Source organism: Melanerpes formicivorus, unplaced genomic scaffold, assembly GCF_026170545.1.
Source record: "Melanerpes formicivorus ecotype bairdi unplaced genomic scaffold, bMelFor1.0.p_v2 SCAF_4, whole genome shotgun sequence".
In the NCBI taxonomy this organism is placed as follows: Eukaryota; Metazoa; Chordata; class Aves; order Piciformes; family Picidae; genus Melanerpes; species Melanerpes formicivorus.
This window is the reverse complement of record NW_027142356.1, coordinates 9636669-9656381: the sequence shown is the minus strand read 5'-3', so window position 1 is coordinate 9656381 and position 19713 is coordinate 9636669. Positions and strand designations below refer to the sequence as shown.

At 41.9% G+C, this 19713-nt stretch overlaps 1 protein-coding gene across 2 annotated transcripts in view; it reads right to left on the bottom strand.

Moving 5' to 3' along the window:
• Positions 1-4650, bottom strand: part of SEC24B (SEC24 homolog B, COPII coat complex component) — a 49139-nt gene extending 44489 nt beyond the window's left edge. For both annotated transcript variants that reach the window (XM_068136900.1, XM_068136901.1), the window contains exon 1: positions 4421-4650. In XM_068136900.1, coding sequence (XP_067993001.1) covers positions 4421-4535 — 115 coding nt within the window. In that variant the 5' untranslated portion in view covers positions 4536-4650. The remainder of the gene's footprint in view (positions 1-4420) is intronic.
• Between the last annotated feature and the right edge of the window lie 15063 nt (positions 4651-19713).

Here is a 19713-nt window from a genome sequence, read left to right as displayed (position 1 = left end):
AGTTTTGAGAGCTGCTTCATAGACCTTTGTAGTTTGTTCTCCTTTAAAAGAAAATAACTGAGTTAGGAAGTCATTAACAGCTATGTGAACTTGGGCAGGTGTTCAAATTGCTTTTTTAAAGCATGAAAATGCAAACTCAAAAATACACCAATAACTTATGTCAAAACATAGTATGTTAAGCAGTTCTAGCCCTGAAAATGGCATGAAAATTTTTTTCTCTGAAGAGTCAGGTGTTTTACCGTAATACGTGAAACACACTAACTAAGCGCATATAATTTAGAGCTAGTGTGGAAGCACGTGACCTGTAAAGAAAAGGTTGCCTGTAGAATCACAGAATTATAGAACTGCCTTAGTTGGAAAGAGACCTTTCTAATGAAGTCCAACTATCAGTACTACATATCTCTGCATCTTGGAACACCTCCAGGAATGGGGATTCAACCACCTTCTTGGGGAGCCTGTTTCAGTCTTTGAAAAACCTTTCAGTGAAGAATTTTCTTCAAATATGCAGTCTAAACCTTTCCTGGTGCAACTTGAGGCCATTTCCTCCTATTACTAGCTACCTGAGAGAAGAGACCAACACCCACCACACCACAACCTCCTTTCAGGGAGTTGCAGAGAGTGAGGTTTCCCCTCAGCCTGCTTTTCTCCAGACTAAACAATCCTCAGTCGCTCCTCATGAGCCCTGTTTTCCAGGCCCTTTCACCATCTTTGTTGCCCGTCTCTGATACTGCTCCTGCACCTTAACTTCCTTCTTGTAGTGAAAGCCCCAAAACTGAACCCAGTACTCAAGATGTGGCCTCATCAGTGCTTAGTACAGGAGAACTCAAATCATCTATTGCAAAGTCTTAATGCTGTTTTAAAGCATACATCATAAAGACAGATTATATTACCAATACATCTATCTCTACATTACAGAATGCTCAAGTCATCTTTATTCATGTTTTTAATGAAAAACATCTCTAAGTTAAAATGATTCATGAGGACACCAGAGTATAAATCCCATGAAGATCTCACTAAGACTGACACACTTGATATTTGAAAAATATTGTTTATTTCAAACTCTCAATCTTTTAAAAGAAAGCTTTTATAATTACAGATTATTCCTATTATATGAGGGTATTTTGTCCATTTTATTATAGGGAATGAGTAGAAAGCAATTTTTGTGCTGCAATCATTAGCTGAAGCCACTAATTATGAGTAGATAATTGGGTTATTTTCAACTCTGGAAATCAGGGTACATCATCCTTGTTATTTTGAAGTCTGGCTAATAAGACAACCTGATGTCTCAAGTACTCTACCTTTCTCCCAAACCTCCTGACAAGTCTCTCAAAAAAAATTCAGATGTCAAAAACCTTAGCTGTATACAGAAGATATACTGCTAAAACACCATCTCTATAAAGAAAGTAACGTATACCTCCTACTGCAGACATTAATACCTTATAATGTTTTAACATATAATTGCACAAACATTAACAGGTAAAGCTTTGCTCGCTAGTGTCACGTTTGTTTGGGTTTTACATTCATTAATTTTCTTGCCTGATTAAATTTAGTCACCTGCCATGTACCTTCTAGCCAACATCTGTTGTTTACTGTAACTTTTTACATCCCTTTACCCACCTCCAGAGAAGACACACCATAGTTCACTCCTTATGGGATTGACAAAGCGGGGGGCAACAGTACTGTGCCTCATTAACAACTAGCAAGCAAGCAAGCAAAACAAGCCACGGCTGAGCTCTCACAATAGCTCAGTCATGGAATTCACATCTAGATTCTTCATTCACTTAGCTTCCATTTTCACAAAATATCCAGGGATTTATTATCTTTCAGAACTCTGCCCTCCTTAGCAAATTTGATGAAACTACCTGAAAGATTCAAAGTCTGAGGAATGACAGAAAACAAAACTAAACATCATTGAGGTAAATTATGCTGCCAAAACGCTAGTAAAGGTATCAGTGGAAATCTCACAAACCAGTTGTAGACAGAAGTCTTCTGCAGAACTGCAGAGATTCAATAAAATTATCCTCTCAGTGTTACGTTAAATTGCTAGCACTGAAGTCCTCCATCACTACTGGAAAAAGACAATCTTACAGTACTGACTTAACAAGAATCATTTTATTACACTGAAATAAGAGAACAGGTCATTTTCCACTTTGATGTGAATCCACCTGTAAGACTACTGCAATAAAAGCTTCTTAAATCTGCAAGGCTTTATTCAGAAGAATTGCATTTCAAAAAAACTTTGCAGTTTTTTCCCTTAAAAAACCCCAAAACCCAACAACAATCAAAACACCCATAAGTTATATTAAAATTGAAGTCTTCAAGTGTCTCAAGTGGGCTTGCTCGTTGGACCACGCAAAAACTTCCTACTGTACGTGCAACAAGTTGCTTGCTTTATGAAGAAAACAGCCCCTCCTTCATCAGACCCCAGTAATTTCAACATTTCACCCCCCAAAATATATTAAAAAAATCACATTTTATGATTTTAAACAGAGAGCACTTTCAGCCAATACAGAAATAGCTGCATTCACCAAGTATCTTACATTTGAACTCCATTAGACTGACACAAAAATGAAATTTCAAGGGCAATTACAATCTTATTCACAAGATTTAGTTTCTGTTTGGCAGAATGGAAATTTCCAGTACAGTCTTCTTCTGTCCTTATTCCCCTCTACTCACCCTCCTATGGCAATATTATAAACACGAAACCTTAAATCCTGTGCTGTAACTTCAGAAGATTAGCACTTAAAAATGACAGATACACTAATGTAAAAATTTGGGAATGCTACTGCTGAATGACACAAAATGACAAACTTGGGAGTCCTTGTCTACAGATCATCAAATACACATCATCCTACGATTTCTTAAGGAACAAAGAAGCCAAAGCCAAGTAATTAGCAAGCTACACAACAAAATTTCAAGACTGAGCAGTGTATACACTTCTCAGAATTAAAGTGTTTTGCAGAAAAGGTCTACTAAAAGGCTTTAAACATGCTGGTGTTAAGCATATTAGCAGCAACATGGAGTTAATGAAAATTAATATAATGATGGCTCTTGAAAATTACCATTCCATTTGGCTAACATCACCAAAAAGTACCATGTCAGTCTCCGTTTATGTGAAATACCTCAATACAGACGCTGTAGCAGCTGTGTCCTGATAATGGCATGTTTTTTTCATTAGAAGACTAATCAGTTGCAATTTTCTCAGTATTTCTGACAAAACTCAGTACTAGAATACTAAATTTTGGACATACCTGAGGCCTTAGAATGTCCCTAAAATCTACTATTTAATTACTTTCATTTTCCTTCACTTCAGTGAGGTTTCTGTTATCTGCAAACCGACTCAAAACCTACTTTATAGGCAAGTGCTTACTGCCTATAACAACCCCTTCAGACATGAGAAATATTCAAGAGTAAAGAATTTGGCAGGTCATTACCCTGCATACTAATCTCTACAGAAAAATGCCTATATACAACACAGTCTGACTACAAAACAAAGGGTTTAATAGCAGGAGTTACAACTCCACACAAGCAAAAGATCCACTTTCAATACCAAACCATCATTAGGTAGGGATGAAGATCATGCAGACATTCTGAGAGGTTAATGAGGTGGATTAATAAAGAATTTATTTTATGGTGCACCAATTTAAAACTTAAGAACTATAATTATTTTAATTCATAGTGTAGTCTCAACACCTCTTCATCTGAAAAGCAAATTAGTATTTTGTGACTTTTAACTCTTTAGCCTTTATTTTTCAGAGACCCACACTTCACTGGTCCAATCTTGTTTAATCAGTCTCAAGATCCAGTTGTGCGAATGCCTAACTGATTGACTGCCTACCTACTACTTTTAAGTCCATTAACAGTTATGAACTAAGCACTCTCACCTTCAAAGCATAGTTTCCTGCCCATACTCACGCACGTCTGCCAGAGCCGAGGCCTGGAGATGCCTTGGCCTCCAGAGCGCTCCCGGAACGCCACAAAGCAGGCGCTCCAACACAGAGCAGCTCCCAATTGCAGAGAAAAACGCGGAGACCCTCTCCCTTGCTCCTTTAGCGAGATTGGGAAGAGTCTGCGTCTCCTTACAAGTTAACTCCGCACGTACCGGCGGGGCCTGGGGGCGGAAGGCGAGTTTCCCAGGGGGCTCTGGCGGGTTCTGCTGCCTTAAAGAAAAGGCTTCACTACGTTCCGGCTCCGCCGGGGCCCACCAAACCCTCCGCCGGACCCACGCCCACTCAGCCCCCCACAGCGGCCGCCTCGGCACCCCACACCTCCCGCCGTCCCAGGAGGTGGGAAAAGCGATCAGCTCCCCCGCGGTATTCCCCAGCTCCTAGCTCCCCCTAGACCCCAGCGAGGAAGCAACGCAGCTCTTCCCGGGGACCGCCACCGGCGTTAGGCCCGGCGCAGGCCGCTAGCCCCTCACCATTCTGGTAGGGAGACGCGCTGCTCTGAGGGACCGCGGCCTCCCGCGGCCTCTGAGGGACGGCGGCGCCAGCACCACCAGCGGGCCGCGGCGGCAGCCCGGCGGGCGCGGACATGACTTTTCGCAGCGCTTCCTCACTCCGGCCGGTTCCTCTTCCTCTTTCTCCGTCCCGACCGCAGCCGGGTTTCGAAGGGGTCGCCAGCGAGGCGTGAGCCGGGAGGCCGCGGCCGCCCCTCGGCGCGGGGAGGGCGGGAGCACGCAGGCGAACCCGGGCGCCGCTCCCGCCGCCCACAGCGCTCCCTGGCGGCGCCTCCGTAGCACCGTCCATGCTCCGCCTTCCGCAGCCGGTGGGGAAGCCAGGGGAGGTCGGGACTGAGAGAATTGTACCGTCAGCAAGGCTGTAAAAGACCTCTGAGATCACGGAGTCCAACAGTCAGACCAGCACCAACCTGCCCATAAAACCATGTTCCGAAATGCCATGTCTACGCGTTTAACATCTCCAGGGATGGTGACTCCACCACCTCCCTGGATAGCCTGTTCCAATGCCTGACCACTCTTGCAGGAAAGGCATTTTTCTTAGTATCCAACCTAAGCCTCCCCTGGTGCAGCTTGAGGTCACTTCCTCTTGTCCTATCACTTCTTACTAGGGAGAAGAGACCGAGTTCAGCCTCACTTCGACCACCACTCAGGGAGTTGTAGGGGGTTATGAGGTCTCCTCTCAGCCTCCAGACTGGACAACCTCAGAGCCCTCAGCTTCTGCTCACAATACCTTTCCTCAAGATGCCTGCTTTGTTGCTATTCTCTGGATGTGCTCCAGCACCTCGATGTCCTTCTTGTAGTGAAGGCCCCAAAACTGAATTCAGGACTCAAGTTGTGGCCTTACCAGTGCTGATTACAGCAGTAAGGATGATCACTTCCCTGGTCCTGCTTGTCACACTACTGCTGATAGAGGTCAGGAGGCCACTGGCCTTCTTGGCCACCTGGGGACACTGCCAGCTATCAATCGGCACTGCCTCAGAGCCCAGACGTGGATGTATGCTATGCATACATCTCCTATAATTTTGCCTAGTTGAGGCTTTTATGTCTGACTAGATACTAGATGCTATCTGTGTTTTGGGAATATATGTACCCTGGAATATGCAGAGGTCATGTGTGTGTTCTGCATGGGGGTGAAAGGTGACGTGACATGAAGTGACAACTTTCCTTCTCTAATTACTCTGTATACAGACAGAAGAGCATCAGTGAGGCAGGGTGAACTGAAGCAAGGCTTTTCTGTCTGTACGAGGAGTGCACTGTGTATTCTCTTTAATGTGCACATCCTATCTATACACAGAAAGGCCTTGATGAGGAAGAGTGAGGCAAGATAAGGCAATGTTTTTCACTCTTCAGTTTAGCACCTCCTGCAGTCAATCACACATTAAATCATGTTAATTTTGGCTGTTTATGTGTCTGTCTCTTCCACATCACGTCATTCACTCAGACACTATTCAAGACTGAATTAATTGTTCAGATTATTTTGTTAACTATGTACAGAGCGCAAAGGCACAATGAAATATACTGTTCATTGTACTGTCATGACTCAGTCAAAGCACACTGAGTCACCTTTATTTATTACATATATCTGACCTGTTCCTTTCCTGTTTGCTTGCTTCTTTTTCTACTGCTTTTAGGCATGTCTATCATTAAATACATCTATCATTAAATACTTTTAAATTACTTTGTTACTCTTACTATGAAGCATACAAGCCATCTTTAAATATTGGAGAAACTGACTGTATATTGCATTTAATCAGCCTTCATACTCTGTCATGCTATGTATAGAATAGAATAGAATAGAATAGAATAGACCAGACCAGGTTGGAAGAGACCTCTGAGATCATCGTGTCCAACCTATCATCCAACACTATCTAATCAACTAAACCACAGCACCAAGCACCGCATCAAGTCTTCTCCTGTAGAGGTTTCTTGAACAGTCCTCCATTAGTATATTAGATTGTAGATCCATGTCTGAAAGTAACAGTTTCTTCCCAATGGTGTCATAAGCTGGGGCAAAAAATAATTCACTTAATATACAGCATAGTTTAGGTGAGCTATTAAGAAAAAACCCCTTAAGGTACTAAAGGATTGGGTGACGTGGGAATGGTACAACATTGTCACAACTGAAGGACTCATAACGGGTTACACAAATATATCAAGAGTCAGATTGTCATCCAGCTTTTGTTTCAACAAAGGTTTTCCCTTTCCAAAGTCTTGTTTCTCTGACTTTTTGTACTGTGAGACCATGAGTATATCCTGTATCACAACCTGTCAAAATTATGCTTCTATTTATGATCAAGCTAAAAGCAGGAAGAGGCAACTGGGAACTTTCCCATTGTTCTAAATGCTTTTACAAAACCTTTTAAGTGGCTTAATTAATTATTTTCTGCAAGCAACAAATACACTGCAGTTAAACCCTTCATTCCTGGAAAATCAAAATGTGCTGGTATCTAAAAACAAGGCCCTAATGGAAATCCACTGTAAACTCAAATCCATTAATTTGTTTTTTCTCATTTATAATGAATCTGAACACATCAGGAAGCAATGAGTTATAATGTCTGCTGTTTATGCGATCACATAACAAATAATGCATGAGCTGGCTCACCTAGGCTACAACTTCCATAACAAGCTTACAGGAGTAAAAAATTCTTTGGCCAGTTGGTGAGACTTAATTACCAATAGATTTATTTTGACCTTTGGTGCTGGAACTTTTGCAATAATACAAAAAGTTCCCCCTGCCATTTGGGTTTGGGGGAGCAAAACATGAAAGTGCATCTCATTACTTATAATCTGATAAAAGGGGTATTAAATGTCCAAACCTAAAAAGCAAAAGCTAGTTTTGCAAGGAAGAAAATTTGGGAACAAAATCATCATAAACAGAGTTAGAAATCATTTTGAGCTCTAACATAACTAAGACAAGTCTCTTCCACTTTACCATACAGTGCAGAAGGAGAAAGCCAAAATTAGGTGTTTCATAATTTCCACCAACAAAGTATAGCTGTGGGTCACCCTAACCCACTAATAAATGCCTAATTATTTTCATGTTTGTTTGTCCATTTGTTTGTTTTTCCCAGGAACTGGGCCACTTCAGTGAAAAATAAGAAAGCTTCACATTTTCATAATCAGAAGTCCCAAACTGTGTTACCATTGTTGTATTTGGCTAAGTTGTCAGCAGCTATCATGGTGTGATTGGAATGGGCTGCCCAGGGAGGTGGTAGAGTCACCATCCCTGGAGGTGTTCAAGAGGGGATTGGATGTGGCACTTGGTGCCGTGGTTTAGTCATGCGGTCTGTGGTGACAGGTTGGGCTTGATCTTCGAGGTCTCTTCCAACCTTGGTGATTCTGTGATTCTGTGATTGCTTTCCAGAATGGAAAAGACAAATCAAGACTCTTGATGCCACTGGAAGGAGTACCTCTTCTTGGGTGACCAGCACAAATCCCTGAATACACTGGAATACATTGGGTGAGATCTGTGCTATATTTGCTTTGCAGCTGGCTAATTAGAAGAGTCCCCAGGGTACTCATGCCCCATTTTAAATAAAAATATTTCAAAGTTCTGAAACCTACCAGAGCTCATGTAAAAAGCTCAGAAAGCAGAAGGATCTACCTCTCTGTGGTCTCACCAGCTTTAAGGAAAACCTTACACAATACACATTCTGTAGAAACATCATCTTTATGAGTGCCTGTGAAGATTCTTGAGCCCTCAGCACTAGGACATGAAACTCTTAGAGTGGGTCCAGAGGGGGCCAGGAAGATAATCAGGGCTGGGGCACCTCTCCTGTGAAGATATCCTGAAAGAGTTGGGGTTGTTTAGCCTGGAGAAGAAAAGGCTGCAGGGAGACCTTAGAGCAGCCTTCCAGTATTTGAAGGGGCTGCAAGTTAGCTGGAGAGGGACTTTTGACAAAGGCATGGAGTGTCAGGACAAGAGGTGAGGGCTTCAAACAGGAAGAAGATCAATTTAGAAATTCTTCCCCATGAGGGTAATCAGTTCCTGAAAGAGGTTGCCCAGAGAAGTTTTGGAGGCTCCAAGCCTAGAAGTGTTTTACGTGGGGACATGGTTTAGGGGTGAGCTTTGTAGAGTAGGGTTATCAGTTGGACTTGGTGATCCTGAGGATCTTTTCCAACCAGAATGTTTCTGTGATTCTGTGAAAGCCAGGCTGGATGGGGCTTTGAGCAACCTGGTCTAGTAGGAGGTGTCCTGCCTATGGCAGGGGGCTTGAAACTATATGATTTTAAGGCCCCTTGCAACCCAAATCATTCCATGATTCCAGGATAATGGGGACTGTCACTGCCACTCCCAACCTAATGGTGGTGATGCAGGTACCTTTGACTAACTTGACATCAACAGCAGTTTAATTGTCATCATCCTAGGGTGGCTCTAAGTGATGTAACAGTATGATGTAGTTCTCTGGACCAAGATGATGAACTCTGCTAGCTGCTGCAGCTTATAGTTGCTTCATGCAACTAATCATTATGGCCTCTGTGTCCGAGACTGAAAGTCAGAGTAGTTGTTCAATTCTGTAACCCCTAACGATGGTTGTCATCTCTGTTCGCAGTCTAGTCTAGAATTTCAGTGATCCCTCTTCAAATGTGGAATTAGGGCATAAATTCCTACTTAAACTGACACTGCTGATTGGCAATTATGCCTGGTAAAGCCTCTGGAGTACATAGCATAAACATCTGAATCTGAGCCTGTAATCCTCCTGGGTGGTTTCATCAGCTGCAAACTTCAGTCTGCGGTACGAGTACTTGAAAATCAGCAGGCAAGCTATGACTAAGGAAGAACCTCAGCTATATCCAGTGATCTAAATATTTTCATGAAATTATGTTCAAAGGGAAACTCCAGCCACAAGCTTTCATATGACCTTGGAGGACAGCTAAACAAAAGGGAAAGAGTCTGTGGATTTTTTGCAGCTGGTGGGCCACATCCCAGCTGTAGAAGCATAGCAATGCTGAGGTCCAAACAGGCTGAGCTTAAGCTCATGAAACCTTTTGAGTTTTCAGCTGTTAAAGTTTTATGTTTTCCCAGTAATTTTTATAAGACCTGTAAAACTAATAAACCCCTGAAAGATCTATTACTCTATGGCAGTTTGGTGTTTTATAGGTTTTCCATTAAGATGAAACAATGACTCATCTAAACCACCGGAGCTCCCTTCTTCCTCCTTTGGCTCCAGATGTGCCACTTGCCCCCAGAAGCAAAGCCTGCCATTACTTCTAAAAGAGAAATGTGCTGCAGACAGGAACTTGTGCCCAAATATAGATTTTCAGTTTGTTTTTTTTTTTTTAATGTCTATCTCACTGGTCCCCTCTGTATCTTCACATGAGCAGTAAGAAGCCTACAGACCCAATGCAAAAGACACACTCCTTCCCCTACATTATATGGCTGTGCAGGCCCTGCTATTTCTGTATGTCCTGGGGAGCTCAGTCACATGCTAACAGTCCTGGCTTCAAAGGTTTTCTCATATGAACGATGGCCATGAGATAGGCTCATGTGGTCAAACTATCCAAAATTAAAACAGAAGATAATTAAACCGATGAAGCACAACTAAAGCTTAAAAGTACCATGCTGTGAATTAGCAGCTTAATGCCCTAAACCTTAAGGACTTTGCAATAACACTTTAAAAGCTCTGGGTATTTGTGTACATTTGAAACAACTTAAGAAGCTGGAATTGCCTCTATCCTTATCTGAAGAGACTGCTGCCCTCTGAAACTAATTGAAAAATTCCTCTCACAAGATGTTTTGGCAATATTTGGGAAGCTTATCTCACCAATTAAATATTATGGGCTTTGGCTGATCAGGGCTAGATTCTGCACTGCCTGCCTTGCCTTGTCCTGTCACTTGATCTTAGGGAGAAGAGATTGACACATACCATGCTACAACCTCCTTTCAGGTAGCTGAGAGGCAGCTTTGCTTTTTCTTCTCTTTTGACCTCTACCTAATTGCTTTCACTGTTACTGGGATCCCAATTTGGGTTTGATTCTAGAAGTAAATGCATCTTTGGTGTCAAATTGTTCACTGCCTACAAAGAAAGCAGCTCTGGCCTGACAGCATTTGGAAATGTGATTGAATATTTTCAGTTTCAAAAGTACTTTCTTTAGCACTTTTGACTGCTATAGAATGCAAAATAAGATGACGAATGGACTGGTAGCAGCCGAAATGCAACTAAATGATTCATATTGGTTTTAGCTCTCATCACCCTTCTTTTTCTCCTTGATGTCAAAAATCCTTTTGTTTTCATATCAGGCTGACCCAAAATATCTGTTTATTTCTTTTAATTTTTGCCAGAAGACCAACATGGCCATTTTCCTGTATTCTTTTTAGTGGTTAAGCAAGTCTTCTTCAGAAACCTGTACCCAAAGTTAATACTGTGTTTAAGTGCTTCCTAGATTAAGGATGTTAAGCATACGTCTACATGTGTTCCTGTGTAGTTTCTGAAGGCAAAATACTGCCAGAAAAATCAACTGGACAGGCCCCATTCTCCCAGTCTGCTTGTTCCTAAGAGTGGGGATTATGTTCATAGGAGATAAATTAACCTGTAGTGATCTGAAGTCTCTGAAACTGGGAGCACTCAACATTTACCCTTGAGAGTCTGGAGCTGTTCAGGAAGCAGTGAACTCTGTCATGCGAGAGTATTTTTTCTTTCTAGCCTTTTTCTTTCCAGCTCCAGGCTACTCTCAAACAGGGCAATTGGGGTTAAACTCAGCTTTCCTGTTCCAAATGTCAAGCTGTTAACTTCCTATAGCTGTGATGACTTCTGTTGCTCTTGCTGCACAGGGTTTGTTTTTTATACACTGGGGTGGTGTCACAAGACCAAAACTTTTACGAGCACCTGGGGTGGAGAAATCAAACAAATGAGGGATCTCCTGTCCCATCTCTTTGGAGACCTGTTTGTAGCTGAGAAGTCTGTGCTTACTGTTCTACAAGTAAGCTCATTCATGAAGAAAGCTGGTCAAACAGAGGGGGGACCTTAAAGACATTGCCCCCTGGGAACAGGGTCAGGCATTCATATTGCCCAGCTGCAGAAGCTGTAACCATGAAGCATTCTGTTAGTTTTGGAAATTAATCCATTCACAGGATTCACATTTAATGTGCTGAGGTCATTTAGTTCTTCATGAGTTCAATTAGAAAAATAACCACTGATTTTCAACAAATGCCAGGGAATAAACTATTTTTTTTTAAGAAATAATATTTTATATTTTTTTAATTAATGATCTATTTTGAGAATTTAAGAAATTAATGTGGGATTTTGTGATTTTTTTTATTCTTCCATGAGTGTATATCATGTCAGAAGCAGTGTGCAATGTGGCAGCATTACTGGCAACCAATTCACATGAGAATCAGTAGGATGTCCCATACCTGAAATGGTATTTGAACTAAAGAAACATTGCCAGTGATAGTGGTTACTGATAGTATAAGAGGGACTTTTGCTTGCCTAGTATGGCAGGGTGCACAATAGCTGAGAGAAAACTGATCGCTCTGCAGTCTCTGCAGCAGCTTCCTCCTACTTCATAAAGCCCCCAGAGACCATCCTGCTCCCTCTGTGCTGCAGTACTTTCTTTGGGCTTTGAGGAAATAGAAGAGAATGAGTTTATATTTAGAAGGGATTTTCCTACCTGAGAGAATACAACACAGGTTAAGAGAGGTTTGGTGGGGAGTAAGGTGGAAAGGATGAGGAGGAGAATCCTACCTATTGCAGAGCATCAGCATCCTGCTATTTTCAGGATTTCTTTGAATCCTGCCTACTGAGGAGCATCAGCATCCTGCTATTTTTAAGATTTATTTAAATCCTGCCTATTGTGGAGGACCAGCATCCAGCCCTCTTGAAGATTTGATTCCCTCCTTCTTCAAATATACTTAGTTTTTCTGGGTGCAAGAAAAAATGCATTTTATTTGCCTTTTCTGCTTTGCAGTGGAAGTAGGCTGCTTTCCCCCCCTTTAAATGTAAATGGTGAATTGTTTGAGGTTCATGTATTTGGCTCTGACTGTCTGGCCAATTACTCTAAACCATGTTTAGAGTCTGTGTGACCCTTGAGACAGGGCCTGTGTCTCCCTCCGGGTACTATAAATGTCAATCACATAGAGAGTGTCAGATAAATAAATAATGCAGGGTTTGTTACTGCTTTATGATGTTTCCTTTTCCAGAGAAATTAGAGTGGAGCAGAAATTAAAAACCTTATGAAACAACAACAAAAAAAATCTCTACAACAAAACAAAATAGTACTTTGATTTATCTGTGCAGAAGATGGGAAACTGTGTGAGAGCACACTCCTGTACAAGTTTGATGCTACTTTTTTTGCTTCTTTTTTTGACTACTGGAGATGGAATACATCATCTGTTTTAATGTTCACTTCAGAGAAAACACTACTAAAGCTCCAAATATTTGTAGATTGGGGTAATGCAAGCATGGATGTGATCACAGTATCACAGTATAACTAAGGTTGGAAATGACCTCGAGGATCATCGAGTCCAACCTATCAACACAGACCCCATGACTAGACCATGGCACCAAGTGCCACATCCAATTCCCTCTTGAACGCCTCCAGGGACGGTGACTCAACCACCTCCCTGGGCAGCACATTCCAATGACGAATGACTCGCTCGGTGAAGAACTTCCTCCTCACCACGAGTCTAAACCTCCCCTGGCACAGCTTGATGATCATGATCAGGAAACAATTCACTAGGCAAGTTCCCTTCCAAATAATGGACAGTCCTGAAACATGTGCCTGACATTTAATCTTGACTTCAGAGAAGCTAAGTGGGTGCTTAAGCACCCATCTATTGAATATGGGCTTTTTGTGCTGTGTCCAGCAGTGGCAGTGGCCAAGGGGAATGCAGTGGGTGTCCAGAGGCTCAGAGGACTACGCCTACCCTATCAGAGCTGAAAATGCTGTCCTTGATTCTAAATACACTGACGAACCCAGATCCAGCCTTCTAGCTATGAATTAGACCTGAAACGTTAACCACATCTCTAATCTCCCTGCTATATTCACTGTACTGAAATCCTGTGCATCTCTCTCACCTTTCTACATAAAGTACTGGATTTTTCACTTAAGGAAGAAAGAATTTACTTTTAGGATGCTGGACCACTGAAAGAGGCTGCTCAGAGATGTTGTGGACTGTCCCTCTCTGGACTCTCAAAACCCACCTACCCACCTGTGCATGTTCCTGTGAAAACTTCTCTAGGTGAACGTGATTTAGTAAGAAGGTTGTACTTAGTGATCTCCAGAGACCCCTCCCAACCCCCACCACTCTGTGATTCTCTTTGTAAATTGATGCCCACCTGGAAACTACTCACAGGACTTCTATGACTTCATGCAAATAAAGGAGAGAATAATTCTTAATTACAAAGTACTTAGTAGGTAGACACCTTTTTCATTTAAGCTGATAAAAGTCATGAATTCAATAGCATTACACTGTGTAAGTTAGCACAAAATTAGACTTGATATCTGATTCAAGCCTTTGAGAAACTTTTCCCATTAAAGGACCCTTGGATAGAGCCATTTGGCAAAGCCCACCCTGCCTCTCTCAACAGCTGGTGGGAAGGATAATCACCCTCACTTGACAGAACCTTCTGTAACTCAGAGAGCAGCCTTCAAGAAAGGTAAATACTGCTGTGCATCATTAGGACCAGTTCCTGCTCCCAGCTGATTCCTTGGGAATCACCCATGGGAATGTGGTGAAACGGTGGAAAACAAAAATTGCTCTGTTCATTTCCCGCTGAGTTGAACCGGTGTGGCCACTAGGAGATGCTGCTGCATACGGAATACAGCAGGAAAGGCAAAAACGAAGGAAGAACTCCTACAAACCGGGCTAAGCTATGGCACTTTGTGTGTGTACGTGTAGACATTTAGAGGGGAAATTTAAGACAGAAATATGTACAAGCCTGTTGTGTTGAGTGAAACAGTAACTCACAGTTTGTGGTAATTTGGGAGGACTACTTTAGCACTTAAAAAAGGGGGGTGGGGTGGTGGGGTGACTGAGGGAGGATTTCAGTTTGATATAAATTGCTAACCTAGGAATTTACTTCTCTGGTCTAGAATAATGACTGCTGGTGATTGAGGAAACAAAAAGATCTGTGTTTCTGTATGGGGAAGGGTTTAGCCTGCTCCATAATATGACTTAAACATATACTGGGGGGAAAAAAATCCAGAATAAAATGAAATTAAAATCCTGGGATGTAATTAAACAGAGAAATAAGAAATACACCTGGGAATTAAAGTAAGGCAATTTTCTATGTCTAGGCAGAAACCCGATAGGTTTAATGATGATTCCAGCTTGAAGCTAAGGTGTTGGGAAAGCTTTTGCTGGGTCTCTGTTGAAGGACTTCCAAAAATGTGAAGATTAGCTGAAAACTGTGTGCATATGTTTATATTTGCTTGTGGCTGTAGCAAAACTCCAGCTGCTGCGTGGCTTTATCATGCTCTGCAGTGACTGGGGGTGCTGTGAGTTCTTGTGCAAGACTTTTGCCGTTAGACAGTATTGTCTTCTGCTGGCTTATGATGATTGCTGCCATAAAACGAAGAATGTGAAAATTAGTAAAACAATGTCAATTTTCTATTGTCCTTTGGCAACATAAATGGCTATTCATCTGCAGGGAGCCCACTTATCATGAGGAGACCTTTCCTCTGGGCCTTTCTCAACATGTTCACTCAACTCGGAGAATTTTCATGGAGGCCTTCTTGTTTGGTTTGGTTTTGCTCAGGGCTTTTTGAGGGGTGGGTAGGAGAAGGGATACTCTTTAGAAGTGTTTTGAACATATGAGCTGCTGAAGTTCTTTTGGCCCCATTTTTTAGAGTAAGGCTAATGTCTTCATACTTTTGTGTTTATTTTTAGATACCCTATTTCCATATTTAGTAAATGCTGTTTTCAGCCTTCCAGAAAAGAGGCCATTTATTTGGGTATCTAAATAAATAGACTTAAAAGTCCAGAATTATGTATAAATAAGTAGCTCAGTTCCTGGCCAGAGTCAACTCCATGCATTTACAGCCCTCTCCCTTATGGTATATTGTGCAGCTGAAGCAAATGTATATTCTTTAAGGTGCCATTTTAGTGCAAGCACTCTCCTCACCCACTACCTCCATGCACCTTCTATCACTGCTGCTGCCACTTTTACAACCAGATCCCACTTCTTGCCTCTGCTGAAGGCAGGCATGGCAGATACAATCTGGCAGCTGCAGCAATGGGAAGGAAGACTTCTGTCCATGGCCAAACCAGCAGCACCAGAGATAGGAGTGGATGCGGGGAGTGGGGGGTGTGAGGTCCTGAGGAAGATGGAAATGGATGTGGTAAAGGGGACATGTGCTGCACAATTTGCAGTAGTTTTGCATGGGTCAGCAGTAATCAGACGTCATGGCACCGTTCCAGGTCAGCCTTGTCAATAAGCCAATGGTAATTCAGTGGGGCTTTGTGGGAAGAAGACAGAGAGATAAATATACATTGAAGGAATAAAAATCACTGTTTAAATTTAATTGAGTAGGCTGAAAAACTTGTCTTGATCAGAAAGCCTATGCTGATAAGCCTTAAGCTTCCAGGAAAAGTATGTCTTGTAGAACAGGGAGCATAGTAAGACAAAGTTTAATTTTTACTCTTTCTAAGGCTTTCAAATATTCCTCACATGAGAATTGTTCTCATGAGGCTTCTAAGCATTCCTATGTGCAATGGAAATATTTCCTTTTTTAATTTCTCCAAGAAACTGTTTGGAAGGTTGTACTGTTTTCTTCAGCCATTCCACTGGCAGGACCCTGCTAGAGGGTCTGTCATCAAAACTTGATTCTGGGTTGTATCAGTTTGTGGGGTTTTTGAGGGGGGAGGAGAAGGAAGGGTATGGTCTTGAGATACACTTATACTTTGCAAATAGATGGAAGACTAGGCCCTGCTACAAGCAATGGAAAGTCTACTTTAGGCACAAGTCACTGATATTACTTTACCATAAAGTGGGTGCAGATGTTCTTGGTGAGCAGAGGAACATTGGAAGCCTTTCAAAGGAAATGTATTTAAGGATGGATTTGAAGGAGGAAGTGGCAGGAGCTTTGCACGTGAGAGGTTGTGATGGAACGTTTAGACTTGATCTGCAAATGACAGGACAAGTCTCACCAAGCAAATCACAGGATATTTGATCTTCAAGTGAAAAGTCCCTTGGCTGCTTGTGAGCATTTCAGAGTAAATTCTTACAAAAGCTAATCTTGAATGTGTGCTCTCCTTTGGAAGGAGGATTAACAGTGCTCCTAGGAGTCTCAAAATGGGAGACATACTCAGCTGGACAAGAATCTTGAGCAACCAGTCTACAATCACAGAGGGTGAGAAAGAAACTAAAGATAGTGGTTGATGCCAATGCTGTGCTTCTTGCACAGGCTCACTGTTATGCAAAGATTTTTCTGAGGTTCATATCAAAGCTAAGATTGGGGAAATGGAAACTCCTTTAATGTGCAGTGCCTATCAAAGAAATCAGATGCTTCTTGGAGCTGAGTTTGGACAATTTTCTTTTCCTAGTAGGAGAATGCCAGCATTGCTTCAATGTTTCTAAGAAGTGCATCTTCACCTAGTGATTAATTTGCAGGAGAAAAGTCCACAGACTGATTGAAGGGATGAAATAAAATCTTAAGAGGAAGGAAGGAATTAGACCAGTTAACTGGAGGTCAAGTCCATTCTTGCTGGCTCTCCCTTTCTCCACTGCTTATCTGCACCCCACCTAAAAGTTCAGCTCAATGTGCATGAATTTATAGGAGGTCTCTTCTCTATTTTTAATACACAGATGTGTCTAAACACATTTTCACAGGGAAAGGGGGAATCTGGTCTTACAAATGCTTTTAACATTAATGGAAGCCCTGCTTCTTTGTCTTGAAAGACAAAGACTTTGCCTTGAAACTCTCCAGATGGGGATCAGATCCTTGTCTTCTATCAGTTTCCTACCAATCACTCGCCCAAGTGAGTTACCACAGGCTTATGCAAACAGGAGAACTGTGGAACTGGATCTCTTGGTTTTCTGCATGTACTGCACTGTGTTGATGATTAGTCTTTTTAAAAGCAAGTGTGATGAGATAAGAGCAGTAAGCTCTGCAAACATAGCCAAACTGTGTATGGACTTTGGGTGCTCCACTCCTCCTAAATCACTGCCTGAATCCTTCAATTACTCAAAAGCCAAACCCAGAAACTAATCTATCTATGGCCAAAATATTTCTGTTCCTAAAAAAAAAAAGCCAGACAGGGAGCTCCATATGCAGATTTGGGCCACTTTTTGCTGTTATTATTTTAAGGTGAAGTCTTCTGAGTAGCTGTCATTTCTCATTGCTGTCAGAGAAGACTTGTAGTTCAGACTATTGCTGCTGGCACTGTGCCTTGCTGCAGAAGTAGTTTATTTGTGTAGGTTTTTGATTCTTCATATGTAGGAGACCTAATGCATTTTATTCATTATTCTTCTGGCTGAAGGTGTCCTGTTCTCATTCTCCTTTTATAGTCTGAATGGAGTTAACAGCTAACAACTGCTCTCATGGAATGAGGATGAGGGTTTGTAGTAATTCTCTCCTCTATTACCACAAACAGCTTGCTGGGTCTGTGCCAGTTTCTTCAGTGCTATACCACTGTGATCCACCACTCGTGTTTCAGATCCCTTGGTCTTTCCTTTACTATCTAATTCCATGCACTTGCTTCCTGGTGAGGTCCCTCAACAACATGGTGCTGCAGAGTGAAGCTAACATCCTCTAAGCTAGGGATTTTTAGGAAGGGTTGAAAGAGGCTCTCCTATCTTGGCAAACCATCATCTAGAAAGTAGGAATGTTGGCAGCATTCTCTTGGATTTTCCCATCCTGGGGAAATTAGCTTAATCTCTCCCTTCATTTTTTATGTCTTTTACAGTCTCATGTGTACAGTTTTATTTCTTTCCTTGGTGGGCTAGATTAAGAACTGTTGATTAGACTGAGACTGCATTGCATTTGGTTGAAAATCAAAGGTTAAGATTTTCAAAATGTTTAGGAAGATGAATAAGCAGCATGCTTCCTTCATAGTTAAACCATGTCTGAGCTGCTGGAGCACAGAATGTATGTAATTTGGACCATTTATTTGTGTTCCCAAGTATGACCTTTTGAGCTAACTTTAGGTACTTCTGAAAAAAATCTTGGCCAACCATCAACAACACCATCAACAAGCTGAGAAGTTAGTTCTAAGCAGACCACCCTGAAATAGTTCTGCTTTTGCTGGCAATTTATACCATCCCCCTCTGGATCTCTCCCTTGAGTGGAATATCCTGTTGGATTTATTGTAGCTTCAACACAAATATGGTAGCAAAGTCCCCTCTAAATTTTCTCATGAGGAAGGATTCAGCTGTGAATGAGGAAATAAGATCATACAGATCGTTTGTAACCTTCTTTATCTAAGTGAATGTCTTCCACCATCTTTGAACTGTAATCCTGGATTCTTTATCCGTCATAGTGGGCAAATCTCTGCTAGCCAAAGCTATTAGAAATCAATCAATAGTATATATTTTGGCCCTCCACAGAGAAGTGGACAAGTAGTGTAGCTCAGCTGCAGTAGAAAGAAAAATATGCTTTTACAGAATATTTAGACTTCTGTGTTACAGCTGGGAGTTGCTCATCTTCTTTTATGGAAGACAGAGGATCATTGAATTCACCTAGCAAACCCACAGGGTGGATTTTAATATTGATGTTTCTGATGCTTCAGAGGTAATCTAGCTTTGGTGTGGATTTTTAGCAGTTTGCCCAGACCTCACCTAGGTCTCAAGCTGATGTGTGGGAAATCTGTATTTATTGCCAGACCCTACAGGTCTCTCAGGAGGCAGCTGCAGTGAACTGCCTCAGTCCTCAGCTGTGGAAGTGATGTGTATTACGTTCCCAAACCTCAGTTTGTGTGCTATGAACCAACCCTCAGTAAAACTAACCATCTGGCTTCAGGCTCCTCTGTCCTGGGACACTTCTTGTGGGTCAGCTTTGGGAATGCACCAATATTAGTTTCCCAGGGGCCAGGAAGAGTTTTACCATTTTTGTTAAATAGTTCTAGGTTTACAAATGTAAACTGTGGCCTTCCACCAGGTTTAAACCAGCAGTGGAACTATTTGCTTTCTGATGAGTATCATGCAGAGGCATGAATATTAAATGTTGGGGGGCGGGGGGTGGGTGGGAATGGATTACTTGGAAGTCTCGACTAAAGAGATCCTGTGATGGAAAGGTGGAGAGTCAGACAATCAGCATTTGCTACTGACACTGAGTTCATAACTAATGAGAATAAGAAGGAACCTGCAATAAAT